The 26978-nt window shown below is 55.2% G+C and overlaps 13 protein-coding genes across 13 annotated transcripts, besides 33 other annotated features; 6 read left to right on the forward strand and 7 right to left on the reverse strand.

Annotated features, from left to right (window-relative positions):
- Positions 1–38: 38 nt before the first annotated feature.
- Positions 39–91: a tandem repeat.
- An 18-nt stretch (positions 92–109) lies between these two features.
- Positions 110–136: a tandem repeat.
- Positions 137–401: 265 nt separating this feature from the next.
- Positions 402–442: a tandem repeat.
- A 35-nt stretch (positions 443–477) lies between these two features.
- Positions 478–513: a tandem repeat.
- Positions 514–698: 185 nt separating this feature from the next.
- Positions 699–757: a tandem repeat.
- Positions 758–1156: 399 nt separating this feature from the next.
- EKO05_0004706 (uncharacterized protein) lies at positions 1157–4495 on the reverse strand (the record flags this gene model as incomplete). The annotated part of the gene is made up of 1 exon (XM_038945641.1): positions 1157–4495. One exon carries the CDS (start codon positions 4493–4495, stop codon positions 1157–1159), a length of 3339 nt encoding a protein of 1112 aa, XP_038799262.1.
- Positions 4415–4462: a tandem repeat.
- Positions 4439–4469: a tandem repeat.
- Positions 4496–4988: 493 nt separating the features above from the next.
- Positions 4989–5100: a tandem repeat.
- A 5-nt stretch (positions 5101–5105) lies between these two features.
- On the reverse strand, positions 5106–5486 carry EKO05_0004707 (uncharacterized protein; the record flags this gene model as incomplete). The annotated part of the gene is made up of 1 exon (XM_038945642.1): positions 5106–5486. The coding sequence occupies one exon, from the start codon at positions 5484–5486 to the stop codon at positions 5106–5108; it is 381 nt and encodes a 126-aa protein (XP_038799263.1).
- A 60-nt stretch (positions 5487–5546) lies between these two features.
- EKO05_0004708 (uncharacterized protein) lies at positions 5547–5834 on the reverse strand (the record flags this gene model as incomplete). The annotated part of the gene is made up of 1 exon (XM_038945643.1): positions 5547–5834. One exon carries the CDS (start codon positions 5832–5834, stop codon positions 5547–5549), a length of 288 nt encoding a protein of 95 aa, XP_038799264.1.
- Positions 5572–5698: a tandem repeat.
- Positions 5835–6172: 338 nt separating the features above from the next.
- Positions 6173–6211: a tandem repeat.
- Positions 6212–6333: 122 nt separating this feature from the next.
- EKO05_0004709 (Signal peptidase I) lies at positions 6334–6927 on the reverse strand (the record flags this gene model as incomplete). Its single annotated transcript, XM_038939395.1, has 3 exons — positions 6334–6648; positions 6727–6840; positions 6895–6927. The coding sequence occupies 3 exons, from the start codon at positions 6925–6927 to the stop codon at positions 6334–6336; spliced, it is 462 nt and encodes a 153-aa protein (XP_038799265.1).
- A 4-nt stretch (positions 6928–6931) lies between these two features.
- Positions 6932–7001: a tandem repeat.
- Positions 7002–7330: 329 nt separating this feature from the next.
- Positions 7331–7365: a tandem repeat.
- A 470-nt stretch (positions 7366–7835) lies between these two features.
- On the reverse strand, positions 7836–8996 carry EKO05_0004710 (Protein vip1; the record flags this gene model as incomplete). Its single annotated transcript, XM_038945644.2, has 1 exon — positions 7836–8996. The coding sequence occupies one exon, from the start codon at positions 8994–8996 to the stop codon at positions 7836–7838; it is 1161 nt and encodes a 386-aa protein (XP_038799266.2).
- Positions 8997–9874: 878 nt separating this feature from the next.
- Positions 9875–11819, reverse strand: EKO05_0004711 (uncharacterized protein; the record flags this gene model as incomplete). The annotated part of the gene is made up of 3 exons (XM_038939519.1): positions 9875–10936; positions 10985–11557; positions 11607–11819. 3 exons carry the CDS (start codon positions 11817–11819, stop codon positions 9875–9877), a joined length of 1848 nt encoding a protein of 615 aa, XP_038799267.1.
- A 607-nt stretch (positions 11820–12426) lies between these two features.
- EKO05_0004712 (uncharacterized protein) lies at positions 12427–13036 on the forward strand (the record flags this gene model as incomplete). Its single annotated transcript, XM_038939294.1, has 2 exons — positions 12427–12917; positions 12970–13036. 2 exons carry the CDS (start codon positions 12427–12429, stop codon positions 13034–13036), a joined length of 558 nt encoding a protein of 185 aa, XP_038799268.1.
- Positions 13037–13418: 382 nt separating this feature from the next.
- Positions 13419–14305, reverse strand: EKO05_0004713 (uncharacterized protein; the record flags this gene model as incomplete). Its single annotated transcript, XM_038939558.1, has 2 exons — positions 13419–13628; positions 13679–14305. The coding sequence occupies 2 exons, from the start codon at positions 14303–14305 to the stop codon at positions 13419–13421; spliced, it is 837 nt and encodes a 278-aa protein (XP_038799269.1).
- A 1684-nt stretch (positions 14306–15989) lies between these two features.
- EKO05_0004714 (uncharacterized protein) lies at positions 15990–18028 on the forward strand (the record flags this gene model as incomplete). The annotated part of the gene is made up of 3 exons (XM_059636444.1): positions 15990–16548; positions 16600–17029; positions 17140–18028. 3 exons carry the CDS (start codon positions 15990–15992, stop codon positions 18026–18028), a joined length of 1878 nt encoding a protein of 625 aa, XP_059492427.1.
- A 2111-nt stretch (positions 18029–20139) lies between these two features.
- Positions 20140–26209: a mobile genetic element.
- Positions 20827–20849: a tandem repeat.
- Positions 20942–22746: a mobile genetic element.
- Positions 20945–22746: a mobile genetic element.
- Positions 20960–22746: a mobile genetic element.
- On the forward strand, positions 20977–22749 carry EKO05_0004715 (uncharacterized protein; the record flags this gene model as incomplete). Its single annotated transcript, XM_059636445.1, has 1 exon — positions 20977–22749. One exon carries the CDS (start codon positions 20977–20979, stop codon positions 22747–22749), a length of 1773 nt encoding a protein of 590 aa, XP_059492428.1.
- Positions 22052–22746: a mobile genetic element.
- Positions 22319–22596: a mobile genetic element.
- Positions 22751–23502: a mobile genetic element.
- Positions 22751–23628: a mobile genetic element.
- Positions 22751–23700: a mobile genetic element.
- Positions 22757–23385: a mobile genetic element.
- Positions 22856–23367: a mobile genetic element.
- On the forward strand, positions 22936–23721 carry EKO05_0004716 (uncharacterized protein; the record flags this gene model as incomplete). The annotated part of the gene is made up of 1 exon (XM_059636446.1): positions 22936–23721. One exon carries the CDS (start codon positions 22936–22938, stop codon positions 23719–23721), a length of 786 nt encoding a protein of 261 aa, XP_059492429.1.
- Positions 23738–25047: a mobile genetic element.
- Positions 23738–25119: a mobile genetic element.
- Positions 23743–25125, forward strand: EKO05_0004717 (uncharacterized protein; the record flags this gene model as incomplete). The annotated part of the gene is made up of 1 exon (XM_059636447.1): positions 23743–25125. The coding sequence occupies one exon, from the start codon at positions 23743–23745 to the stop codon at positions 25123–25125; it is 1383 nt and encodes a 460-aa protein (XP_059492430.1).
- Positions 23753–24939: a mobile genetic element.
- Positions 23810–25050: a mobile genetic element.
- On the forward strand, positions 25569–26552 carry EKO05_0004718 (uncharacterized protein; the record flags this gene model as incomplete). Its single annotated transcript, XM_059636448.1, has 4 exons — positions 25569–25856; positions 25917–26091; positions 26145–26396; positions 26449–26552. 4 exons carry the CDS (start codon positions 25569–25571, stop codon positions 26550–26552), a joined length of 819 nt encoding a protein of 272 aa, XP_059492431.1.
- Positions 25576–25765: a tandem repeat.
- Positions 26210–26263: a tandem repeat.
- Positions 26264–26701: a mobile genetic element.
- Positions 26279–26353: a tandem repeat.
- Positions 26354–26396: a tandem repeat.
- Positions 26702–26978: the final 277 nt, after the last annotated feature.

The following is a 26978-nucleotide window of genomic DNA, read 5'->3' on the forward strand; positions in this document are numbered from 1 at the left end:
TTTTTTTGTCTCACGGTCTTTCCTATCAGATATCCACGCATCTTACATGCCTCAGTCTCATCTCCGCCATCTTCACGTCCTCATCCTCATCAACATTCAACCCGTGCATCAACCAACCAACCAACCAACCAAACAAATAAATAAATAACGAATCAGTGCATCTCGCTGTCTACATACCAAACCGTACTCGCAATCCTAATTCTGGTCGTAGTCCGTGCCACTCCATCCATCCGTCCACCTCACTAAACACACCCGCAGTACTCACAATCCCTTCAGTACAATACAATGCTCACAGAACAATACAGCTCACACAGCTCCCCACTGTTCGTAGCATGCAGACCCTTGAGTTCTGGAATAGTATACACATGGTATACACATGGTATATACATTATCCACTCATGTCCAATCCAATCTAATCTAATCCATTCCAATCCAATCCAATATCATCTTTTCCATCCATCTAAGCCCTGGCCAGCAATTTAACGATTTAACGATTTAGCAATTTAACGATTTGGCGATTTAGAAGTGTAGTCCCAGCGTCCTATTGTCGTAGTATGGCACGGATGCCAGGCTGTCTCGGTATTGATGGGGGACTTGAGGAGTGTGGTTGGTTAGTTTCATTGTGTGCAGATGGATGGAGAGAGAGAGAGAGGACCAGGGTACGCAAATCAGTTGGTCGGTAGGCAGAAAGATAGGACAGGACAAGATAGGACAAAATAGGACAAGATAGGACAAGACTGGACAAGACAAGACAAGACGAGACGAGACGAGACGTTGATAACATAGAAGTAGCAAAGGACCAAACGTTCAAGGTCATCAAGTCATGTGTCATTAGGTATCCCAATGTCCATCCTTCCTTGCCTGTTCGTTCCAGTCCTGTCCCATCCTTCCCTTTCCTTTCCGACCCAACCGGACGTCTTCGATTCGGTCGCCCGCTTCTCTAGGTAATCCCGCCCATCCCGCACAAAGGGGGTATATGGTAATTATTATACACGAACGACAAGTTGCCTTTTTGTACGCCTGGAGCCCGACCTTGGGACTCGCTGCCTGTGTATGCATGCTGAACGCCGCTCGCCATGAAACTTACAAGGAACAATGAGAAAAGGGAAAGGTAACGTGGCACTGCTGTGCTGTGTGGTGCGGTGTATGAGAGCATCTAGCTTCTCATTCTCCTAAATCGCCGGCTGGCCTTTCTTCGGAGGCCGCCCATGGTTCTTTTAACGCTTTCTCCGTCCGTCTCGTCCGCCTCCTGTTTCTGACTTGGACCTGGCACACCCAGCGTTTGGTTGTTTTGCCGCGCACTCTTCACGCTATTCTGATGCGCAATCGTCTTGTTCTGCTCGCGCCAAAACAACCTCTTCTGATCAATGACGCTTTGGCTCAAGCTTCCGAATCCTTTCTTGACGAACGCGAAGTCGTGCAAGATGTTGGGATCAATACACGTGCGCGGCAGATTCTGCACGAGCATGAATAGCTCTCCGTCGCCCGGGCGGTACTTGCGGATTTCGGACTCGCCAAGCTTAAATACGGCAAGAGCGTAGCGGTACAGCGCCCGGGGCCCTTCGTAGAGGAATGCGTCCCAAACTCGGAGGACGGTCTCGATGGGGAGGACGCCAACGAAGAGGGACATGAACCAGCTTGTGCAAGACAGGGCAACAGTGGGCTGGCGCTGGAACTTTGAGTTCGGGTGGGCATGTGAGCCGGCGCCAGAGTTGATGAGGTCTGTATCGTTGATGCTGGCCCAGACTTTGGGGAGGTAGTCTTTGATGAGCATCATGAGCACATTTACTTCTGTGTTTGCGAGCGAGCGGGCGTGGGCTCCGGGAAGGTGGTTTTGCGTGATGATGGTGAGAAGGATGAAGACTTTTTCCTTGTCTTGCTTGAGGAAGAGAAGCAGAAGACCGGCAATGAAGTTGAGGGACTGACAGTACCCAATACTGGGGTTGTTGAGGGCGAAGCAGGAGAGGACTTCGCGCAGATCCTGTATCAACACGGGCTCGTCGTCTGATTCCCCATCGAGGAGATCGGTCGCTGGCTCGGGGCGGAAGTGGATGTTGTCGGGGAACGTCCGGTCGAGATCACGCTCAATCGCGTCTTTGTCGTCCTTGTTCAGCTCGTCACGCTTGACTCGTGCGGCTAGTGAGGCGTACAGGCCAATGTTCTTCCTCTGCTGGAGCGTGTGCTGGCCGCCAGAATAGTACCACCACATAGCTCCACGCCACTCCGGAGGATAGCCTTTGCGAGCATAACGCTTGACTTTCTCGTTCATCTCGGGGAACGTGGTTGGGTCGGTTGTTGAGAGGCCCTGCTTCGACATCAGTGCGATCCACTTGTTCCGGCGCCGGTTGATGTGCTCTTCATATCTCGCGGCCCACACATTGTGCTCTTGCACGCTGATGTTCAGAGATGCTTTTTTGAACCCGTAGCGATCGCGTTCTGCAGGACTTGCCATCTTCCGAAGTGCAGGTGCAGATCCTGGGTTACGCTCAATTTGTGTGGGCGCGTTTGTACGCGATGCCTCAGCAGTTTTGGTGGGCTTCATAAACGAGTCAAGCCCAAAACCACTCTTGCGGTCGTACACACTGGTCGAAGCTCGGCGCGGAATTGCCTCATCTTCATCAACCTCCGGTAGTGGCTGAGATTTCTGCAGGGCTGGGGACTGCATCGCTGGGTCCACCTTCTGAATCGACTCGGTCGACACCATTCGCGATGTACTCGGCCTCTTCGAGTGTCTGCGCGAGTAAGCCTCAATGTCTGCCCAATCTCGCCGCAACATGCGCGCCTTGTTCATGGGCAGACGCGGAAGGGCCGCAATCTCGCGATGCATCTCGGACATTTGTGCCCGCTTGGCACTCGGCATCCTAGCGGGCAGTCCATCCTCATGGGGTGGTTGTACAATCGTGCTGGGTGCACCGAGGGAAAGTGCCTGCAGGGTCATTGAGATGCGCCGAGGCAGCTCCCCGCTTGATCGTTGCCGTTCATCAGATCTCTTCTTGTTGGTCAGCGCCGTGACAGCTTCGATCGTTCTCGGTGTATATTGGGCCTGGAATGGGCTGATTTGCAGAGGGGGTATCTGATGCGGCCTCAACTCGCCCTCTGCTGCACCCTGCGTGTCGTCATCAAGCAAACTTGTGTCTGAGGTGTCGGTTGCCGAAGGTGGGCGGATGGAGAGACGATGCTTCCTGAGGCCAGCTTTTTCGGTCCTGCCGTTTAGAGGCCGCACGGGAGCGTTGTCCCATTGCTTGAGATTCTCGGATGACTGGAACGAGGATAAGGAATCTATGTCGCGAGACGGCGTTTGTGATAGCTCCGGCGGTTCCAGATCGAGGGCCATTGGCGATGGATCGCATACCTTGTCGCCAATCATGGAGTAGCCTCGCTCGTCCTCATCGTAGCAGTACGCGTCAATGACATCGTCCACGGCGCTGAACAGGTCCTGTTCTTCGTCCTCCTCTGCAAGCTCAGAGGTCTGTATTGTCTCTGGCGAACCGTCACGGTCGCGCAGACGGTCTCTAGACTGATCTCTCGAGTATATGCTGTTCTGGCGGTCACTCGCAACAGAGCTGCGTGCGGTCGCTATACTGCTGCGTTCTGTGCTGACCTCCATGGCGCTCGAGGATGTGTATGTGTAGCCCGACCTGGAGCTGAAGCGAGGCTCTTCGGCGCGCAGCTGGCGGATCGGAGGTGGAGGGTAGTAGTCGGAGTGAGACCAGTTCGGCACACCACGGTTGGGCTTGTACGTGCCTGAGAGGTTCGAGCGCTCGCCACTGCGGTACTGGCCGTAGTCGGGTGTCGAGGTGACGGACCGCAGCGGCGGGGTGGGGTTGAACGAAGCTTGTGACGAGCTAGTGTAGCCGCGAGCTCTGATGGGCGATATGGGGCCAGAGACGTCTTCTGAAGACGAGTCCCACTGCGGGCCATTGGATGTGGGAGGATTGCTGGCGAGGGGGTTGAAGATGGCGCGCAGGTCGGGAGACCCGGGCCCACTGCCCTCGCGTCTCATGGCGGGGGCCATGACGGGCGAGGATGTGGGGTGCTCGGTCTGGGGGAGGTGTGCGTACTGGGACGGGGACACGGCGGCATGGCGGAGGAGGGAGGGGGCCCGTTGTCGCGGAGGAGGGTACTTGGGGGACGGTAGGGCGATGGACTGCAGGGTGGGGCTCTCCGAGAGAGCAGGGCTGTAGGCGCGGCGCTCGTAGGCGGGCGACACGGAGGTGTCCATGTTTAGTTTCACGGGCAGAAGGCCTCTCTTGGCGCTCAGTCCTCCTCTTTTCGCTGCATAGTAGGGGTCTCGCGGCGGTGGAGAGGCGGGCGGCGTGTCGCAGGACCGGGGCGTGAAGGCCAGGTACTGCAGCCGGGAATGGGCGGAGGAGTTGAAGGGCGTGCTGTAGCTGTCGTCGGTAGGGGTCCAGTGGGAGGTCGAGGGAGAGGACGACGAGGTGGTGGTGGTGGTGGTGGTGGTAGTGATGCCAGGCCGGTAAAGGGCATCAGCCATTGCAGCGGAACTGGTAGCGCGCAGGGGTGCTCATTCGAGCGGGAAGGCAGGGAGCTCGGTCGTCGTGGCTTGCGGCGAAGTCATTATCTCGAGAGGGAGCGGACGGAGGCTGTTCGAGGATAGCGTTTGGGGAGTGGGAGGCTGAGGTGTGGAGCTGCTGGAGCTGCTAGAGGTGCCGGCGGCAGTGTTTGAGCCTGGGCGTGGGCACGTCTGAAACACAAAAAGCACTACTGAAAGGACTGCCTGTTCCGGGCTCCGGAGTGGTCACTGCCACGGCTCGGGACGACAGGAGGGCGCCTAGCAAGAACGAGCGAGGGAAGGAATGCGGCCGAGAGAAGGGCAGCTTTGGGCAGTGTGCGGGCGTCAAGGAGCGTGATGTGTGCCTGGCCACGGGCTGGGCGACGCGTTGTTTGTGTGGGCGTCGTGTGGACGTGTAGGAGAATGGACTCCACTGGGAGACGGCGGTAAAGGGAGCAGCGTCGCAGAGACGGGGGCAGGAGCAGCAGAACCAGCAAAAGCAGCAAAAGCAGCAGAAGCAGCAGAAGCAGCAGAAGCAGCAGAAGCAGCAGAAGCAGCAGAAGCAGCAGAAGCAACAGCAACAGCAGCAGCGTTAGCACACGGTCCCGCCGGCCTGGTCGTACAAGCGGTGCATCTGCCATCGACTCAGGCCAACGTCGGCTTCCGCATCCCCGTCCGGCGTGGGTCGAGAGAGGCTCAAGCGCTGCGCAGCGTCCAGCGTCCAGCAAGCGTGCAGCAAGTGGCGCTGAACCGCGACCTTGACGCCTTCACGCGCGCCAGAGCAGACTTGTGCAGCCTGCGCAGCCTGCACAGCCAATCGCACCCTCCCAGGCGGCCACTCTTCATTACCGAGATTGGCACCTTTGGCATACCGTTGCTCAAAGTGGAGGCCCTGCATAGTCTGTCCGCCTGTCCGCCGTCTCCAAACTGGCAGGAAAGGCTGCTTGTCGCTGGGTACCTTTCGCTTCATCATGCCGATTGCCACATGACTCCATGACCGTCTGCGGCGCGGCTGCTGGACAACTACGTGACGCTACATTCTAACCAGGAGAGTCGCTCCAGCACCAGCACCAGCTCTAGCACCAGCACCAGCACCAGCACCAACGTCAGCACCAACATCAGCACCAGCACCAGCACCAGCACCAACGTCAGCACCAACATCAGCACCAGCACCAGCACCAGCACTGGCCACTGCCACTGCCACTGCCTCCGCGTCCTGAGACGTCCTTCGGTGCAGTGCTGACTCGTTAGATTGGCACCGCCAGCAGTGCCAGCGCTGCAGTCCGAGCGCCTCTCCGAACATGACTTCGAGAAGCAGCATGGGTGTCGCCGCGACCGCTGCTCCCGCCCTCGCCAAACTCCACTTGGCCGTCCGTACGTCACCACGCCTTCTCGAACAAGTGGCAACCACACACATCCTGGCCCTTTCATTTCATTCTCGCCGTCGGACGGCCTCCACACGTACACACCACGGCTGAGGAATTTGCTCATGACGACATGCCCAGACGTGAATGTATCTATTCATCAAAACGACTCCGAGCATCCCTTGCCCAGCACAACTCCCCGAACGTGCTACTACCACTTCTCAGCTGCCTGCGGCTCGGAGATTCATCTCGGTTCTACGTACCGTCCTTGCAGACACATACACATCTGCTTGCTCCCCCCCCCCCCCCAACCACACCTCCCTCTCCTCTCCCCAATCGAGCCCCCGCCAGCCGGATGCAAGCTTCTCCGAACGCCCAGAATGCAGTATATTGGATGAGGGTCCTTTCTACCCAGGCCGCCCTTACCCGTCCTTGTCGCGTGACGTGATGACTGGCTCACTTCGCATAGCGCTTGATCCAGTCCGTTGCATTCTTCTCAAACTCCTTGCGGTTCTCCCTGTACTCGTTGGCAATAGACGGCTCGATGGCATCGTCCGGGTTCGGTTCGATGAGCAGCGTCTGAATGAGGCGAAGCACCGACACAACCTTGTTCGGCGGCTTCCACTCGTCGGGACGCAGCAGGCCCAGGCACATGGAGCCCTTGTCGTCGTTGCTGACGTTGGGGTGGTAGATCTTGGTGCGGAACGAAACCACCGGCGGCTTGAACGGATACTCATTGGGAAATGTGATCTCGAGCTTAAAGTGCCCGCCCTGCGCTGCGTTAGCTTGGCTCGCCTCAAACTGCAACGGCCCTCGTCATGTCCCTCTGCTGTTGCAGACGGTACTTACCGCGTACACGGACTGCTCCGGTCCGTCCATCAGCACCTCCCACTTGGTCATGTTCTGCTCATCGAAGTTGATCTTCATGCCCGACGGCATGTCCGCCATGCACTCGCCGTACTCCTGCGCCTGCGTTAGCATGCTTCTCCCAGCACACCCTCCCTACGCGCAACGTACCTTCATGATCCTCTTCTTTGCGCCTGTGCTCATCTTGGCGGTGTGTGTAGGTGTCTGCGCGTGTGCGTGTGGATGGTTGTGGGTGGGTGTGCGTGTGTGTGCGTGTGTCTTCGCAGAGGAGTCACGGTGTTGCTAGAGAAGGTATCGCGGCGCTACAGCTGCAGGGCGGTGACTATGCGTTGTCGAGGGCTCGAGGCAGGCAAAGTGAAAGAAAGCTAGAGAGACACAGACGGAGAGCGCGCGCTTCACTGGTCCACGACGTTGCAGCTTCCACGACGTGCTCCTTTTGATGGGTGATGTTGCGAAAAAGTGGTGGGGAGGTCTAGACACAATGACGCACGTTCTGGTTCACCGTGGTTTGCCGTCACTGACTAACTCCAGACAGACAAAGCTAATCGGCTACATGTGCTGTCAGAAATCGTCGCCTCGAGATACATTGCGTTTACGTTTGCTTTTATGCTTTTTGCTTTTTATCCCTCAAACTCTATTGCCTTTGTGTGGTCGCGCGTGTTTCAGCGCTTGTCCACGTCACACCTACACTCTAGTCTTGACCAAGCCGTCACTTTCTGAATGGGAACACGCTCATAGCGCCGATATCGGGCTTTGCTGGTAGACCTGTCTTTGCAAACGTACGTTTCTCACTACGGAAGCACACTCCAGTCTCTGCACATGGTGACGGTGCTTGCTTCAGATTGTGTACGGTACCAGCTGCCGCTGGGACACTGCACGAGTGAGCGCATTGTTTGAGCACCGCAATGGACAACGGTGCAGGTATATAAACGTGAAAGCATCAAATTTTAGTGCTATACTACGGGATATCTTAGGTTGTCCTTCATCGCTACCAACTCCACATTTTCGCTGGCGCCAGCCATAAACTGTTTTCAAACAGGTTGCTCAGAAAGAAAAGGAAATCGTCATACGCTTTGGTACCATGTACCCCTCTACTGCTTGGGGTCGGCAACAGCAGCGTAGCTGGCATCACCAGCCTGTCCGCTCTTCTCGCTCTTGGTTGTGTCCTTCGCGCAGCCTGAGCAAGCACACTGACCCTCGGGGCAAGGGCACTTGCCGGACACGGAACCGCAGTTGCACTGAGTCTTACCGTCGCCGACCTCGTGAACGTTCGCCTCCTCTACGCTAGGCTTGCCGCCATTCTCAGCCTTGGCACACCCCGAGCAAGCACACTGTCCCTCAGGGCAAGGGCACTTGCCAGACACGGAGCCACAGTTGCACTGGGTCTTGCCATCGCCGACACCATGGACGTCCGCCTCTTCTTTGGTAGGCTTGCTGCCGCTGCCGCTCTGGCCCTTCTTCAGGTCAGCCAGGTGACGGGCCTCGTTGTGCACATCCATGACGGTCTTGTTGCCCTGGTCGTAGAAAGCCCTGAGCTTCTGGCCGGTGGGTGTGCCTTGAGCCTTGTCGAAGTAGCTGGTGAGACCAGCCCAAGCACCCAGGGCCTTGTTGGACAGACCGAGCTTCTGGTCGACAACCTGCGCCTTCTGCGAAGCTTGTGTCTTAGAGTCTAGGTTCTGGAGAGTCTGGAGAAACTTTGAGCTGTAGCCGTGCTGCTTGTCGGCAGCAAGAGCGCTCTCGATGGCCTTGTCGGAGATGACGTAGCCGTGAGCGAGGTACTCAGCAATGATACGAGCACGGGGCTTCTGCTCTTGTGCGATATGGTCGCTGTCGTGGGCTTCATCGTTGGCGCTCTTCTCGGTCGCTGACTCACCGCCAGACTGTGCAGACTTGACGTGGACTGAGTTAGGGCCTAGCTGTGTGCTGTCGAGGAGCAGCGCAGTCTTAGCGGCCGCAGCCTTCTCGAAGGTGACAGATGCGGACTGTGTGTCGTTACCGGTAGACTTGACCGAAATGTCCTGGATCTTTCCGCAGAAGCTGAAGAAGGACTTGATCTCGTCCTCGCTCGTCTTCGTGCTGATGTTCTCAACGTGGACAGTAGAAGCCATTGTGAAGTGTGAGTATGTTGTGTATTGTAAAAGGGTATGGAAAAGGGTATGGAAAAGAGTTGGTGTGTGTTGGTTTGGTGTAAGAGGAGGTAAACAAAGGTATTTGTAGTGAAGAGTCTGTTTGCGTCGTGGTGGGGTGTTCATATGGAAAGAGGGATCGGACTGATGACGTCGCTACTCCGCCCCGCGTGTTACAGCCACGTGTGGCGACTTTCCGCACAAGTCGCGCAGCGAATCTTCACGAAGCCAATTGCGCACCATTTGACATGTGAACGGATGTGCGTATTTTGTGCGGCACGCTTTCACTAAGCTCACTGCGTCCCTTGTTGCGAGCCGCGCAATCTGCACTGCCCAAGCTGAAGCTGTGGTTTGCCTGACCTCTGGGGCTCTACGCGTATTTTCTCAAGCGCTCTTCTACTACAGTATGCAAAGCCCACGAATACTTGTGCATACAGGGGTGGATCACAACGCACGAGCCGACAAGAAACACTACAGCTGCCACGTCACTGTTACAACGGAGCGGAAACGTGTTGGCTTCTCCTATACAACATTCTCTACGAACAGCTGCTTACGCTGAAGCAACCCAGGGACTACAATGCGGTGTTAACTCTTGGGTCAGTATGCAGTTGGCGACGGCGAGGCGCAATTTAATACATACGCCACGTAATCTTACACTCGTTCCTAAGTCACAAGTACTCCCAGTCTACGTGACGGGAAAGCGTGCGTAGACTTGGGTCGACGCCAGAAAACTTTTCCGAACAAGCCAGACACGGCACGCGAAATCTTTGAATCACTTTTACAGGAAACACTTCGAAGTCAGGATAATAACGATGCACAAGCATTGGCGACGATAGAGTTCAACACGACTTGAAGGTTTGAACACTTGGGCGACACTGGTAGTTGGGATCTGATCTTTCACGTATTTCCCGTTTACAGCTGGGAGGTCTTGGATTCAATATCACAGAAGAAGAAAAGAGCAGTGACAGAACAATCACTCATATTCACAGAGGTAAATTGCGTATCTACTTGGCTTTGGCCCAGCCCTCAACCGCTGCATCTACCTCACTCCGGTATCTCTGCTGCCTCTCAATCTGCTCGAGGAAGACCTTGTATTTGGCTTCCAGCAGCTTTTTGACATTCTTATCCGCAATTGGCTTCACCGTCTTGCCAGGCTTGCTAAACCTGTCCATGATATCCCACAGGGGTTCGCTGTTACCATCCTTGTCGGTGCTCGCCGCCTTCGCACCAAGCATAGCAGCACCATGTACGACAGCGGCATGGACGTATTTCGGAATGAGGACGGGCATGTTGCAAGCGGTAGCCACAAGTTGCATGAGAAGGCTGTTCTGGCACTGCGATCCAGACATGAAAATGGACGAGATGACGTGCCCAGAGTTGTTCATGGTCGACACGATCTGGTGAGTCTGTAGCGCAATGAACTCGAGCGTAGCGTAGTAGTACAATGCCAGACCGTCGAGACTCTTGTCAGAGCTGAGCCCGATGACTGAACCTTTCATGTTGGGGTCCGCGATGGGAGAGCGGTTGCCGAATAAGTCTCCATAGAAGAAGAAGTGTCGGCCTAGCCATGAGATGTGTGGTGCCGACTCATTCTCGGCCATCTCGCGGAGATGCTCGTTCAGGTAGTCGTAGATGTTTGTGTTGAAGGTCTCCGCAACAGATGAAGCCTCGTTGAAAGCAGGATGCGTCTCGATAACGTGCTTGAGCAGCTCGCCTGTTGCGCTTTGACCGCCTTCTGCCATCCAGTAGTCAGGGAGCAGAACGTCTCTGTACGGTCCCCATACACCAGGTACGAAAACGGGGTCGCGAGACATGGCGAGATGGCAAGTCGATGTTCCGGCTACGGCAGCAAGGCGTGTGAAAGCTTGCTCAACATCGTTCTTTGCGTGGCCCATGTCAAGGGTATCTTCATCGAGCTTGACTTTAGCACCGACAGTGCCGATCCAGCCAGCGTAGGCATCGATGACGCCACTGCCAACTGCAACGCCAGGGTTGAGCCCCATCTCTGCGGCAGCCTTCTCGCTCAAAGTGCCGACAAGCTCACCGGCAGTGAGGTAGCGTCCATTCTGTTGTGCGTTAGCTGAGTTTCGCTCATCTAGTAGTGCAGGACAAACCACTTTGTCAACGCCTCCCATCCGTTTGAAGTTGTCTTCACACAAGTCTTCCAGGCCAATGTCTTTGAGGAAGTCCTCCTGCCAGCCCTTGACACTTCCATCAACACCCACAGGAACGAACCCTTGCTTGCAGACTACACTGCAGTAGCTTCGAGTATCGCTTCCGGTAGCCAGATGTGTAAGTGCGTCGCCCAGGTCGTAGAATTTGCAGCGATCAAACAGCTCCTTCGGCATGTTGTTCTTGAGCCACAAGACCTTGGGAATTTCCATCTCAATGGACATCTTGCCTCCAACGTAGCGGAGCAGATTGTGATCGGTAGCGTTGATCTTCTCGGTCTCTTCGACGGGTCGGTGATCGAGCCATAGAATGACGTTACGATCGTTGCCGTCTCTGTTGTCGAAGTGGGGACCAGTGACCGAGATGGGCTCGTCGGTATCCTCTGAGAAAACGGATAGTGAGCAAGTAGCATCGAACCCGATACCGCGAATGGAGTCACGGTCGATGTTGTGCTGGTCCATTGCTCGGCGAACTGAAGAGCAAATACATCGCCATATGTCTGTTGTTGATTGTTCCTGGTGGTGTGAGCTCTTGCTTTTGGAGGGGTGCAGTAGACGGTAGTACATAGTAACCGGTCTGTGGCTGCCACAATCCAATGTTCTCCGAGGCCAGTCCGACGATATCACCCTGATCATTCATAATGCAAGCTCTAGCACTGCCCGTACCAACGTCAATACCGATGTAGTGGTCGACATGTGGGCGAATCTCGTTGCGTGGGTCGGTCATTTGGCGCGACGGCTGCCGTGAGTTCTGCCTGAAAGGAATTGTACCAGCCATCGTGATGGATCAGAAGCCAGTAAAAGAGCGGGCGTAAATGTAGAAGAAAAAGGTGTGTTCGGAAAGATGAATTCACTGGGAGCTCTCTCTCAGAGAGTGTTGAGAATATTGTACAGCTCCCGCTGCGTGATGAGCTCATAGCTATCATGGTCCTTAGCAGTAGCACCATGGTGGGGGCGGGGCAATTGCAAGGCATGGTGCTCCTCAGCATTCCAGCAATAAGACCGAGATTCGCTTTCGTGCCCAACGACAGCGCTCTTGATTATCTGGACTTTTGCCAGAACGGCTGGGGAATTGTGGAGATCGTGAGACCCCGGGCCCACCTATTTTGGCATCCCGGGTGTTGTTGGCTGGAAGCAACGCCACCGAGCAAGACCCATCATCGAATGGGCGCTTGTCACGGAGGCATTCGGAGCATCGCCGAGACTCTACACAATTCCATGTTCCCGTCTCGACGCGCGCTGACGTGACAGCGTGGAGGGAAAGGCGCGGGACAGACTGAGAGCTCAAGCTGCTCATAAACGTTAGTCAGCTGGGCTCGGACCAACATCTCTCGCATCCGACACAGCACATCCATACCAGCATCAACTACGCACCATCAGCCGCCATGTTGCTTGCGAGACTTCTCCTACTACCGTTCGCGGTCGCGTCCACCGTCACCCTCTTTGTCTCGTCCGTGCCAGTCTCCGAAGACACCGCCGTCATCCCATCCGCGATCCCCCTCGCACAGATCGAGTTCGATGCAGACCAATCCGTAGGCACGTTAGCGTCGTATACACCGCCAACCGGTTCCTACTCAGCAGATCACCTTCTTTGCGTTGGCCTTACAGACCCCAAGACCGGATCATGGCGGGGCATTGTCACGTCAGCGGCCAGCTTCGCAGACAAGTACCACAAGAAGTTCGTTGTTCACGTTGACGACAAGGGCGAGCCGTATCACGTAGGCTTTGGGACGAGCGCAAGGGGTACTGGGGAGGAAGTGGAGGTCGAGATTGTCAAGAGGAGCCCTGGTCCCAAGCCAGTGCTGAACAAGCCCATTGTGCTGAACGCTGAGGGCAAGCTGGAGAGTAAGGAGCCCGAGAAGACGTTCTTACAGAAGTATGTATCAAAGCCAACGACAGAGGAAGGATACGCACTTACATATCTGCAGGTACTGGTGGGCGATTGCAATCTTCGTCGTGGTGCAGCTCGTGTCAAGTGGAGGAGATGGCAAATAGATACCCACAACACAAGCAATGACAATGTGTTATTGAAAACGAGACGGAAATCCGCATGCCTTCGATCCGATGGCGCCCTGGGCCACAGAGCTCCAGGAGGTACACGAGGGTTACAAAACGAAGCGAACGCTCCAAACTCACTGCACCATACGACCACAAATCGGGATCAGAGGGAGACTGAGCGAGTGCAACATCCATGACGTTCCATCGGAGTCTAAGCATGCTTATATTCTTTGCAACCATGATCCCTGCTTGGGCAGCTGATGCAAATCGTGTGATGCTGCGTGCTGCTCGTATCTCCGGGCATGCCAAAAGGGTCCATGTGCTCCGTTGTCCATAGTAGGGTATCGTACATAAGTATCAAGTGTAGGTAATTCAACGTCTAGTAACGTCTGCGGGGGCCTCGTGGCGGGTCCCTGCGACCGCCCTCACTAAAACCGTATCTCCCGTCCTGGAAGCTTCCATTGCGGGCACCGTCGACCTCCATATCGTCAAGAACTTGGGTAGCGCGAGCAGGCGGTGGTCGAGAGTGAGCAAGGGCATTGCTTGATGGTGCTTCCTTCATGTATACGTAGAGAGTCCTGCCATCAGCCTGGGCAAGAGTCAATTTTGTGACTTCTTCATACTTGGACTAACACATACCTTCTGGTTGTTGAATGTCGCTATAACGTTCTCAGCACCCTCCCTAGTTGCAAACTGAAGCTCCACCATGACTGTGGGTGCAGCAGTCAGTAGTCTGCAGCCGAGTGTCTCTCCTCCGTGGGGCGATAGGACAGCCTCGATATCAGAGGCTGTTGTACCAGGTGCGAAGTTGCTTGCAATGACTGTGAAGGGACCGGTGCTCGCGACGCCCTTAATGCTGAATCCAGGTGCACTATCGCTGCGCCCATTCGCATTCTTGTTCAGGACAGAGGCGAACTTGTCGTAGGTTCGGCTGTTGCGGTCGATCTGAGAGGCGGAAGCTGTGCGGCCCAGTTTCGCAGCTCTGGCAGGCGGTCCGTTGGGGTTATTGACCTTGTGCAGATCATGTTGCCATTTCCCATCGATGTTGCCAGATGGTTTCGCTGATGCTGAGCGGCCCTTCTGGACGCCAGCGCCTCCACTTATGCGACTCAGCAGGGTTGGCTTCTCTGAGTTCTGCCGTGACTTTGCGCCAGAGCCAGACGTTGGCGTCCCTGTGCGGCCGCGAGAGCCTAAGAATTGCTGCGCGAGATTCTCGTTCTTCTTCTTCTCTCGCGAATCCTTGACGAAGCTGGCGAAGTCGGCCATTGTGCGTAGCGCTAGTAAATCGAGTAGCCGCGATAACTGTTGTGGGTGGGTGTCGGCGCGCAAGTCAACCTCGGAGCGCTGTCAGCGCGTCAAGGTGAAGGAGCTGGAGCGGCGCGCACGGTTCGCCGGAGGTCAGGCGCCGACTGCCGCAGCCGCTAACGGCTCCTTCTTAAATCTTCGAGCTGCAGCTTCTTCTGCACAACACAACAGCACATGAGGTAAGTCACATTCCCGCTCCTTCTTTCCACACCTTTTATGAGGAACATACGTGTCGCCCCTATCATACATGTAATATGGTGATCCGACCACTCAAGCCAAACGAGATGACTGAATTATTCAAAATATCCAAACTATTTTTTTCTTCGAAACCTTAAGTGCAGAGCTTTCGCTAACTTTACCAAGCTGCTTGACAGATACGACGCTGGTCGTCCCGAACGAATCATGAGACTGTAGTCCATGCGCGCACGTCGCGCAGCTCGGTTGCCCCGTTATCGTAGCCCAGCAGAGCGCGTCCATTGAAGCTCGAACCGTTGGATCACGGTGGCAGTTGGGCGTCGCTGGGCTACGTCGGGTCAAATCACGTTAGTCTACACCCCGACACACCCTCCATACCCTTTTCAATGATGAACAACCTATACTATCAAATGCCGACTTTTCGTGGGGAACAAACAAGTTCGATTACCTGATATATCTTCCACATTCACGCTCAGTACCAATCTTGTGCGACGTGCGCGACACTGACACCGATGCAGAATCGAAGACTGCTTGCTGCCTTCCTCACTCTCTTGGCCAACAGCCTGTGTTGTCTTAGGTATGTTGATCGCTGACTTTCTTTCGTCACTCTTGCATGATGCTACAAATTACTCCATGCTAACGCCTATGGCCTTCGGGCTGATGCTGGATAATACGTAATGCTTTTCATCTTTCATCTGATTTGCTCTCATGACTATGGTCTTGTCAATACAGCGATTGTCGATCTTGACTGACACTTCGCAACAGTTTTTGTCCCTTGCGCTTGCTGCATGTATTGCAGTCATAGATGACTGTCCTTCAGTAAGTGACGGGTCCGTGTTTTGGGGGAGTGTGAGGTGTACAGCAGATCTTAGGAAATATATCAGTGCATCATGCACTTTGCTTTTATTTTGTATACTGTGACGACCTCTTCGGCGACTCCGTGGCTGTTTCCGCCCGTAAGCCCTGCGCTTCCGCATGACGTTGCAGTAGTTTGGAGAACTGGTGTCGTACAGAGCGGACCAGGCGTCAGACCCACTCAAGTATGAGGTATGTATCTCACCCTCACATGGCGGTCTTGATGACTGATCGTCGAATCAAGTCCAGCATCAGCGCTTTCGTGCATGCATGCAGACTAGTTCTCAAACCAGCGTTGAAATCTCGCCGACACCAACGCTATGGCAGTTCGCCCTTGGATACTCAGCTGGTCAAGGTCTTGACGCTCGGTCACTCCTTCCTTCATTGTCAAGACAGCTCGTCAATATAGCTAGCGCTTACCAGCCCTCTGGGTTAAAGAACATTCCCACTTCACTACGAACTTCCTTTTTAGCACCATCGAACCACTACGATCTGCTCACTTGCAGTCCTTGACTCTTTTACTCCATCGTCCAATGTGCATTTACTGCCGCTGCAGATCTACAATATTACGGTTGCAGGGTATCACCAGCACTAAATGCACGCGCAAGACAGCCATGGAGACAGCGCTCTTACCGACCGGCCGGCCGCCAAGAGACGGTCGAGGCATCCCGCTAAGTTCATGTTCATTGACTCGAGCAATGGGGGTGTGAACGCAAAACCGGATCGAGTCGTTAGATCCTTTGTCATGAAATCGGTACGGAACAAGAAAACCTGGAGTACACGACCAAAGAGTCCCAGAGAGGAGGAGTACACAGAGACGCTGCCTTTGAGATTCTCAGCCCAACAGACTAATGTTCAGCCCCAACACACTTCCGCCATGGCAGCGTGGGACCCACAGAACTGTCGTGAGGACTCTTTATGGGATAGCTCGCCTCTTGCGTCACCAGCTAGCAGTGGCTGCATGTGCGATAGTCCATCATCGGGTTACGCAAGCCCTTTCCGTGAACGCTACTTTTCGGAATGTCCGTACAACTTCCAGGTAGATGGACAGACAAAGTTGGCAATCCGCGATGGATTCGATGTTGGCTTTACGAGGTCCTTCGATTGCTTATCTGTTTCTCTGGACTCACACACGCAACGGCTTCTTCATCAGTGTGAGTGAACTGACGTCTCCTGTACCTTATAGCTGTTGACGTTGGTTCCAGTTGTTGAAGGGTCAGCTCCAAGGCTCGTACCAGTGGATCTCTACAGGTCCTCTTCTTTAGCCGCCACAGACTGGATCGCTAGATGTGTTCAAAGTCCGAATGGTGCGCCCTATATATATGCAGCCCTTACGGCATCTGCACGGGCGGTTGGACTTAGCTCCGAAGCCTACAAGTGGCGAGCCATTACCGAAGTGAACAAGTTATTGTCAAACCCAAAAACCAGTACTGATGACACAACTATCGCTGCTGTCCTGATGTTGCTGGCTTTGGAAGAGTCTGGTCTTGCAGACCCAAGACGATGGGGCAGTGACAGAGAGTGGAGTGCGTCTATAAACGATGCTCATCTAAACGGACTAAGGACGATGATAGGTCAAAGAGGTGGTCTTGCGGCACTAGGTGCTAACCGTTGCTTGCAGGTCTTCATTCTAATGTAAGTCAGCTACAAACCTCAGGAACCTAGTTCTAGCACAGATGAGCACGCTCTTTGACTGGTCGCTCCTTCCATCTACACGCGCCACATCTGCTAATGGTTGCGTTCAGGCATAGTGTTGCTCAGTCTATCACCACTTTTAAGCGCCCTTACGCCTTACTACTCAATCCTATGGGTCGGATTGAGAACTATGTCTTGGTTTCTCAACACTCACAGTCCTGGGCCTCTTTATCGACATCCATCGAAAACCTAAACTTAGATGATGCACTTTTTGATGTAATTCATAGCGTCCATCTCTTCACTTCAGACCTCACCAGCTGGTACAACACCGGACACGCCATCCATCCACTGGATCCCTTTGAACTACAAAAGCACGCCTGTCTACTGATGTACCGACTCTTCGACTGGTATCAGCTCGGCGAAGAGTCCAAAATAGCTGGTCGGCCGGGCAGGAAACCATTCGACCAGAGTATCTGCCTTGCACATCTAATCTACCTGAGCGTTGCGGTCGAGCCGCATACTCATTCCTTCGGATCTCGTCTCTCGATGACCGTCGTAAAGCTCCGACAAGCTCTGCAGCGCGTCTCAATATTGCACTGGGTAAACTTACCGGAACTGTTCTTCTGGACACTCACTATGGGCGCGTTGGGTGCGAAGGGCCTACCCCAATCACAGCAGAGTTGCGCGTCAGAGTTTGCTTTCTTTGTGCAGTACTCTCAGCTCTCTTCCGTGTCGAGAGGACACAATGCGTTTGTATCTGCCGACGATCTACTCCAACGAATGCAACATTGTCCATGGATCTCTTCGGTGTTTGATGCCCACGCAAGGCGGCTGTGGGTGCAGATGGGGCTTTGCAGGACAGATATTACAAACTTGTTCGATTCAAGCAGCGAAGAAGAAGAGGCGATGGTGGGCGATGAGCACGCCGTGGGTCAATCGACTACAGCAAGGTTCTTTCCTGCGTTAAAGTCTACGTCAAAGAAGTCGAGCCCAAAGTAGATATATTTTCTGCAACTTTAGATGTATAAATGAGACTCCGACTTACCTTCCAAACCATCCGTCGAAAGTTTTCAATTCAGGTGAGACCTTGGGTACTATATTCCAACAGAGAAGAGGTTGATGCTCTCAGATGGCTAGTCAAGCTGAGCAAATAAAGTGTGGACAGCCAGTGGATGACTAGATGTTCACATCTCCGACTCGTAACTTTGCAACTTCTTCTCAAACCCCCCTCTGGATTCCCAAGCAGTCCGACATGACACACAAGTGGAAACTCGAAGCTCACAAGACCGCAATGCACGACATGAGCATCCAAGCACCAACGGCACATACCTCTAATCAACGCCACCATTAAACAAGAAATCACCACGACCCAAGCTCGACCCAGTCTTCCGCTGCACGACCAAAATCCACGCCGACAGAGATCGGCAGATGGGTGATGCGAGTAAAACAACTGAGCAGTGTATTGAAGCCTAAACCCTCGAACAGAGCTCCTGGTATCCTCAATGCGCATCTCTACCAATAGCGGCAGTTATTCAGGTTTTCTCATCACATGACTAAGCGATGTATACGCGCAGTTGCGCGTTTAGTCTCGCGGACGTGGAGGTTTGCAGTGCCTGGCATGGCACCTCCACGCCGTGTCAGTAGTGATCTGGAGGTTTTCCATCCGGCGGCGAGATACGGTGGTGGCTCGGTGAGACGTGTGTATGTGGTATAGTATGCTTGATCGAGGACGGGTAAGTAGGGCGGTGTCTCAGTAGCAACATGCGTGTCCGGGCAGGGGCTGGCAGAGGAATCCTGCTGCTTTGAGCACGCCGGCCGCGCTGGAGGCGACAGGTGGTCGCGGAGGGCGGCAAGATCGGCCACCGTTGAGCACAGAGATGCAATGATGCTGTTCAATCCATGTTCACCTCACCGTCGCCGTCGCGGTCAAAACTGGGTTTTTCCTCGCCTGCCAGTCCTTCTTCCTTGTCCCACAACCTACACTGCGCTTGCGCGGTTGCAGGCAATCGCGCAAGTCAGTGAGTGAGGTTCTTCGTGGGGTCCCGTCGGGGACGGTTTCCCCCTTTTGACTACCAAGTCATATTTCCAGCAATGTCCCTATTTGAGGTGCACTGTAGCCCGGATCAACGAAAACTACTTCCGGTTATTTGATTGTTCTGCATTCCGGACGACCTTTACGTCAAACCATGTCGCTTCTCAGCGTCGCTCTGGACGCCGAGTCCACATCCAAACCCGTGGGGAATCTCCCGCGTTGCAGGAAAGAGGATGATGTCGATAGGGAAGGCAGGGCCGAGCTTGAAAAGGAGGTCGAGACTGAAGGAAACCCAGTTGGTGAGAAAAGATAACATGGAGGTCAGTGATCATGCAGCGATATGAGCCTGGTGTCCGTGATATCGAAGGGTTGGGACCCTATGGCAATGGACTTTGGAGCTGAGGAGAACACAACGTAGGAAGGTATACTTCAGCAATCACTTCACTCCCTAGATTCTGCCCGCACGTGTGGTGACTGCGTCCCTCGAAGTTCAAACTGCATTTTGACGGCTGTGCAGATGAGCTGTTACATAGGTACACACAACAAATACGCGGCTTTCTGCTTTTGCTACTTTGTGCTTTTACTTCTTCGTGAAACAGCGAAGCTTCGTGGGGCCAAACGCGGGGGCCAAAGCTCCGTACTACATGAAGCTCGTCAGTTGCCAAGGTCAAATTATCAAGGGCAGTGCAGATGCTTCGGCAATATGCTCGGAGGATAGCCTGAAATTCTGCAACCACGATGGCGTGTCAGGCGCATCAGGCAACAGGCGTCTTCGTTGCCTACAACAGGCATTTAGGGAGCCATCGCGTGTTTTCTGCCGAACGGCACCCGACGAGACAAGCAAGTGCTTGCATGTCACTTCTTGCTGGCTCAGGTACAGGTGGAGCCAGGACTGGGGCCGCTCGAGCAGCATAACGAAGCGAAATGAAGCCGCAGCGGTTCTTAGGTTTCAGCGCATTGACGGAAAGGAAAGGAGAGGAAACATGGCAGGCTCTCGGACGGCAGAAAAAGCGGGCTACAAGCTGACGATCCTTGATCATAACACATAATACAGGGGTTGTTCCATGCTATTCTCCAATCTTATATATAAACAGGTTAAAGTGATCTCCCCAACAAAGCCCCTGTAAGCCCTGAAATAAGTGCCAGATAGCTGATAAAACTCGCCGCTACCTGCCTATCTGCTTGAGACAAATTAATCAGCCCTGTAGCGGGCGCACCAGACGTGTAAAGTTGTCGTTTTCTGGCCGTGCACCCTCTAGCGTCAACTCTCAGCTATACTGACGTCCTACACCGCCTGTAGCGGCCCTATATTGTTCCGGTAATCTGCTCCTGTAAACTCCTGTAAAAAGCTTTACAGGTCCTGTACAGGCTCGCTACAGGTTCGTATGGCCCGTCCACGGCGTGTTCTAGCCCCCCCCCCCTCCAGTCTTTTCCCTAGCCGTCAGCCAGCCATCATCCCAAGTATTTTGCAGCAGCTGTAGGACCTATCTCCCATCTGCTAACTTCCGCCGCAACCGGATAGGGGGCGTCTACCAGCCATGTAGCAACTGCAGTGCCGTAACTACTACCTCCCCCTCTCTCTGATTACGCTTACAGTCAGTAGACGTCCCGTGCAGGCCGCCGGCGACGCCGTCTCTCTACACCTCCACGTCCATCAAGCCCCCAGAGGGACCGCCTAACTGCCTCCCAGCCAGCGCCCAGTGCTAGCGCCCCTGAACAGGCCTCACGCCGTGAGGGCAGTGCCAGTAATACTCCTAATAACCCGGCTGCTGCTGCTCCAGCTGCTGCCCCTAGCTCCCAGTATAGTGATAACCCGTTTGACGACCTGCCCGAGACAGTCCTTGTAGGGCTCCAACAGGACACCACCCTGCTCCTGCGACGTCGTCCTGATGGTGTATACTACGATATTGGCAGCATGCAGGTGCCCTGTTCAGCCTGCGGCGCCTTACACTGGATAGATGAGCGGAAGAGCACTACCTCTGTAACAGACCCGCGATTTACTCTCTGCTGCCTGGACGGCGAGGTCGACCTGCCAGCCCTCACACCGCTGCCGTCGTACCTGTATCAGCTACTCAACACGAATACTCTAGCAGCGCGGCACTTCCGTAAGGAGCTACGGGCCTACAACGCTGCCTTTGCGTTTACCTCGGTAGACTGTACACCTACCAGCCGTGGGGCGCAGGGCCCTGGCGTGCAGGTGTTTCAGATCCACGGGGCCCTATACCACCGCAGCGGCCCTGTAGAGGTTCTCGAGGGAAGCCTGCCGCAGTACGCTCAGCTATACTTTTACGACCCACAGTACGCTGCCAACGCCCGCCACCAGCGGAACAGCCACTTACAGCTCCAGATTCTCCAAGATCTAACGGCAATGCTATATGAGATCAATAACCCATATATATCTATATACCGCACGGCCCAGGATCGGCTCAACAGTAGCGCTGCAGACGCCCGCGTCATACTAACCAGCAGGCTTACACTAGCCCTAGAGACTGGGCAGGACCGCCGCAGGGAGAACGTACCTACTAGCGATGAGCTAGGCCTAGTAATACCTGACGCAGCAGGTGCAGAGACGTCCCGTCCCATTGTCCTAGCGGCCTGTAACTCCAGCGCCCTGTTTACTATCAGCGCCGCCCACCCATCTTACATGCCGCTACACTACGTACTGATGTTTCCCCACGGGGATTCTGGGTGGCGGCCGGGGCTAACGCTCCGTAACCAGGACGGATCCCGTCTGCAGACGTCGCTGACCCAGCAAACCTACTATCGATACTATCTACACCCCCACCCTGGGCAGACTACAAATCCGTTCCGCTTCTACAGGCTGTTTCAGCAGTACGTTGTGGATATCTGGGCTATCTGCGACCAGGCCCGGCTGGCCTGGATCCGAGCAAACCAGGCACAGCTGCGGGCAGACCTGTATAGCGGTGTTGCTGATGCCGTTATGGGCAACAACGACGCCCAGGCAGGCCCTGTTGGACGCCGCGTTGTCCTGCCGTCGTCCTATCTAGGCAGCTCACGATTTGTCAGCCAGTGCTATCAGGACTCTATGGCTATCGTCCGTCGATATGGCCGCTCTACCCTGTTTATCACTTTTACAGCTAGCCCATACTGGCCAGAGGTTGCCCGTGAGCTCCGCCCTGGGGAGACAGGCCTGAATCGGCCTGATCTAATCTGCCGGGCCTTCCATCTGAAGGTGCAGAAGCTAGTAGCCGATGTGAAGAGCAACCTGTTCGGCACCCATCTGGGCCACGTGTACACGATTGAGTACCAGAAACGGGGCCTGCCCCATATACACCTGCTGCTGTTCCTAACCCTACACAACCGCGAGGCGTTCACGGATCCTGTAACAATTGATAGCACTATCCGGGCTGAGATCCCTTCCCCTGTGGATGACCCAGACGGCCTGCTTACAGAGGTTGTACGGACCTTTATGCTTCACGGGCCATGTGGGGAGCACAATCTGCAGGCCCCGTGTATGGTGCCTCAGCGCGACAGCGCCCCGCCGCGGTGCTCTAAGAACTTTCCTAAGCGTTACTGCCCATCTACAGTGGTCCATAAGGACGGGTACCCTGAGTATCAGCGCCGGGATGATGGCTGCACGCTTGCTGTACGGTGTAAGGGCCGTATTGTACACCTTAATAACAGCTGGGTTGTCCCGTATAACCCTGGTCTGCTCCGTAAGTACTAGGCCTATATCAATGTAGAGGTTTGCGGCACTATCCACGCTATTAAATACGTCCACAAGTACATCTACAAGGGCACTGACAGGGCAGTACTAAACGTCTCAGAAGCAGATGAGGTTAAGCAGCATCTAAACGGGCGATATATCAGTCCATCTGAGGCTGTTTGGCGGCTGTTTGAGTACCCAGTACACATGGAGCGGCCCACTGTAGTGCCCCTAGCGGTCCACCTACCGAATGAGCAGATAGTTACGTTCCCTGCTAACGCTACCACTGCAGAGTTATCAGCCCGCCTGGAGCGATCTGTAACTACGCTTACGGCGTTCTTCCAGCGCAACGCTGACCATGAGTATGGCCGTGAGGTCCTATATCAGGACTATCCATCCCAGTTTGTTTGGCACCTCCCGTCACGGACCTGGCACGTGCGTCAGCGCGGCACTGCGATTAGCCGCATGTACTTTTGCAGCCCGCTACAGGGTGAACGGTTCTATCTACGGCTTCTCTTGACTACCGTACGGGGTCCACAGTCCTACGCGGACCTGCGTACCTTTAGCGGCACAGAGTATCCTACTTTCCAGGCCGCCGCAGCTGCCCGCGGGTTACTGCTACACGATGGAGACTGGGTAGCCTGCTTCCAGGACGCCGTTACGTTTGCCACAGGCCAGGCGTTACGGTACTTCTTCGTTGCTGCTCTCTTAAATGGGCCTGTTACAGATCCAGCTGCTATCTGGGCAGCCTTCCAGGCGGATTTGTGTGACGACTTACCTGAGGCTGCTGCTGCCCTGCTAGTATCCGCAGATCCAGACGCGTACCTTGACTACGGCCTGTATCTGATAGAAGGGCTGCTGGCAGAGTCTGGCAAACGTCTTACGGATTTCTCACTCCCTGCGTGCCAGTTCAACTGGGGAGTACGGCTGCAGAATCAGCTTCTTGCCACTGAGCTGGCCTACGATACAGACGGGCAGGACACTGCCTTCTAGGACACTGTTACAGGGCTGAATATGGACCAGCGCGCCGTATTTGATGCCGTTACTGCCGCTATTGAGGCTGACCACAGCACTGCCCACTTCTTCGTACAGGGCCCAGCAGGCACAGGCAAGACGTTCCTCTGGCGCTGTATATGTGCCTACTATCGCTCTACAGGCCGGGTGGTCCTGTGCGTTGCGTCGTCGGGTATAGCTGCTGTCCTGCTGCCCGGCGGCCGCACTGCCCACTCCCGTTTCCGGATCCCGTTGGATATCCACGACGATTCCATCTGCCCTGTTGCTCCAGGCTCGGAGCTTGGGCGGCTGCTGCAGGCCGCTACTCTAGTTATCTGGGACGAGGTGCCTATGCAGCACCGTTACTGCTTCGAGGCAGTCCACCGTATGCTGCAGGACGTCCGTAGCTCCCCTGCCCTGTTTGGCGGCCTCCCTGTAATTGCCAGCGGCGATTTTGCCCAGATCCTACCCGTCGTCCGCCGGGGCCAGCGGCCTGCCATCGTCAACACCTGCCTGCAGCAGTCTACGCTCATATGGCCGCACATGACCGTACTGCACCTGCGTCAGAATATGCGGGTGCTATCTGGGGCTGACAACACCTGTTTTGCAGCCTGGTGCCGGGGACTGGCTACCCGTGAGATGGATGGCCTGATCTCCATCCCAGACTGGATGACCGTCTACTACAGCCTACAGGGCTTCCTGGATCACGTCTATCCGCCGCACCTCCTCCAGCAGGCTGCTGCGGACTATCAGGTCCTCAACGGCCGTGCTATACTGGCCGTACGGAACGACGCAGTGGCTGTAATCAACGCCGCAATGCTTGCTGCCTTCCCTGGTGAGCTAGTAGAGCTGGTTGCAGTGGACTCTGCTGAGGTTGAGGACAATACAACACAGGATCTGCCTCCCGTAGAGCTGCTGCAGTCCTTTGAGCCCCCGTCACTGCCCCCGTCACGCCTTCTGCTCAAGGTAGGCGTACCAATAATGCTTCTACGGAACCTGTACCCAAGCCAGGGGCTCTGCAACGGTACCCGTTTAGCGGTTACACAGATATCCTCCCGCTGTATCCAGGCCCGCATCCTATCTGGCGAGTTTGCAGGCCAGCTCCGCCTGCTGCCACGTATCAGGCTCACTTTAACCAGTAGAGAGCTCCCGTTTATCGTCAGCCGGGTCCAGTTTCCAGTTCGCCTCTCCTTTGCAATCACTGTAAACAAGTCACAGGGCCAGTCACTCTCTGTTGTAGGCGTTAATCTGCGTTACGCTGTGTTTACACATGGCCAGCTATACGTAGCTATGTCCCATGTAACTACACTTGCAGGCCTGTCAATCCTGCTGCCAGCACCTGATACTAGCGATGAGCCATCCCGTACGGTCCCTAATATCGTATACCCAGAGGTGCTCCTGTAGCCAGCCACAACCTACTAGTATATCAGCCCGCCAACGTCGCCGCTACCAGTATATCAGCCCGTCAACGTCACTGCCACAACCTACTAGTATATCGGGCTAACGGCTATCAATAGTACGTCACCGCCTAGTTATTCTGCCGTTACAGGTGCTATTGTGCCCGCAGGTTGACCTTCACCGTGAGCTTACAAACCCCCCGCGTACCAGTATCCAGCACCAATCAGGCCACATACAGTGACTGTACAATCTAGATACAGTATAGCCACAGGCCCTATAACGTTATTTGATGGCTGCCTATTCACTGTTTTGGCCCGACAAACAGAATATACTATTCACGGTGAGCTACAACACCAAAATATCGCAGGTCTTGGCAGCCGCTAGCTGGCTGCGATATACTATATAGGCAGCCGCCCTCCCCCCGTTTTACTACTCTCTAGGTCATCAATATGGACTCCTCCGCCCCCGCCGACGACGTCGCCGCCCCCGCCAACACCGCCGCCGCTGACGCCGCCGCTGCTGCTGCTGCTGCCACTGCTGCTGCTGCCACTGCCGCCGCCGCCCTCGCTGCCGCCCCCGCCCTCCCGCCGCTCCCCCCTGCCCCGGCCCGCCCACCGCCGCCGCCCTGCTCGCCATGCCGCCCGCCTCGCGGGCCTGCACAAGGCTGGCTTCTCGGCCAGTCCAGCGCCAGCTGGAGTTCCGCGCGGGCTACGAGCCCAGCAAGTTCAACCTCGCTGGTAAGTAACCCCCTGTAAGTGTCCTGTAGAGCCCTGTACTGACAGTAAGCAGTTCGGCAGCAGAACCTCGAATCTGCGCTCGCGCAGGTTGTCGGCCGCGTCGCCCCCACCGAATGCGACTCCTGCCAGCGAGCAGCTGGCCCGTATACTACCTGCGTGGTAGTTACAGGCCAGCTGCTCGACTCGTGCGCCAACTGCCACTATGGCAGTGAGGGCGCCCGCTGCTCCTTCCGCCGTAAGTTTACAGCCTCCACATTCCCCATACAGACCTTATTGACCCTGCTACAGCCACGCCCGCCCCCGTCGTCCCCGTCCCCGCCATCGCCACCCCCTCCAGGTCCCGCCGCCAGGTTGCTGCCGCTGCCGCTGCCGCTGCTGCTGCCCCTGCCCCTGCCGCTGCCCCTGCCACCCCCTCCAAGAAGCGCCGCCGCACCACCGCCACCCCTGCTGCCTCCCCCGCCGCCGCCGCCGCCGCCGCCACCACCGCCACCGCCTCCAAGAAGGAGAAGAAGAAGGAGAAGAGGAAGAGGAAGAAGAAGAGTAGGTTACAGGCCTGTAAAAGAAATCTACTGGCTGCTAACATTTTTTACAGAGGTCCGTAAGTGCGTACGGGACGTAAAGAAGTCCGTAGCGGCTCTAGAGCTTGCTATGGATTCCTCCTCCTCAGAGGACAGTGATGAAGATGATGAGGATTAAATAGTTTACAGGTCTGCACATGAATGAAACAGTGTTTACAGTGCTATTTACACTCCTGTTACTGTTGTGATTTTCCCTTGCTTACTAACTCTCTACCCCGCTACCCCTGTAAACGCAAAGCTCTGCACCCGCTGGCCCAAACACTGGCATACATTCTACAATCTAAAAAGACGTGATGAGACTATGAAGACTTCTCCTAACTCCAAAGAGCAGTCATGAGGGCGCTGAATGACTACGGCATTACTGCTTGCAGCTTACAAGGCTGCTGACAAGACAGTGTAGCCAGCTTTCTCTGCAACGCGAGAGGCAGATCAAAAGGGAGTGCGTGCCAGAGCGTAGGGCAGTAGGGCTGCAGGACATGGTGCCGAGTCAGTGCACGTCCATGCGGTACCAGAGCGTTGGGCCTTCTGGAAGATTGCCGATAAT

Source organism: Ascochyta rabiei, chromosome 7 (genome assembly GCF_004011695.2).
Source record: "Ascochyta rabiei chromosome 7, complete sequence".
Classification (NCBI taxonomy): Eukaryota; Fungi; Ascomycota; class Dothideomycetes; order Pleosporales; family Didymellaceae; genus Ascochyta; species Ascochyta rabiei.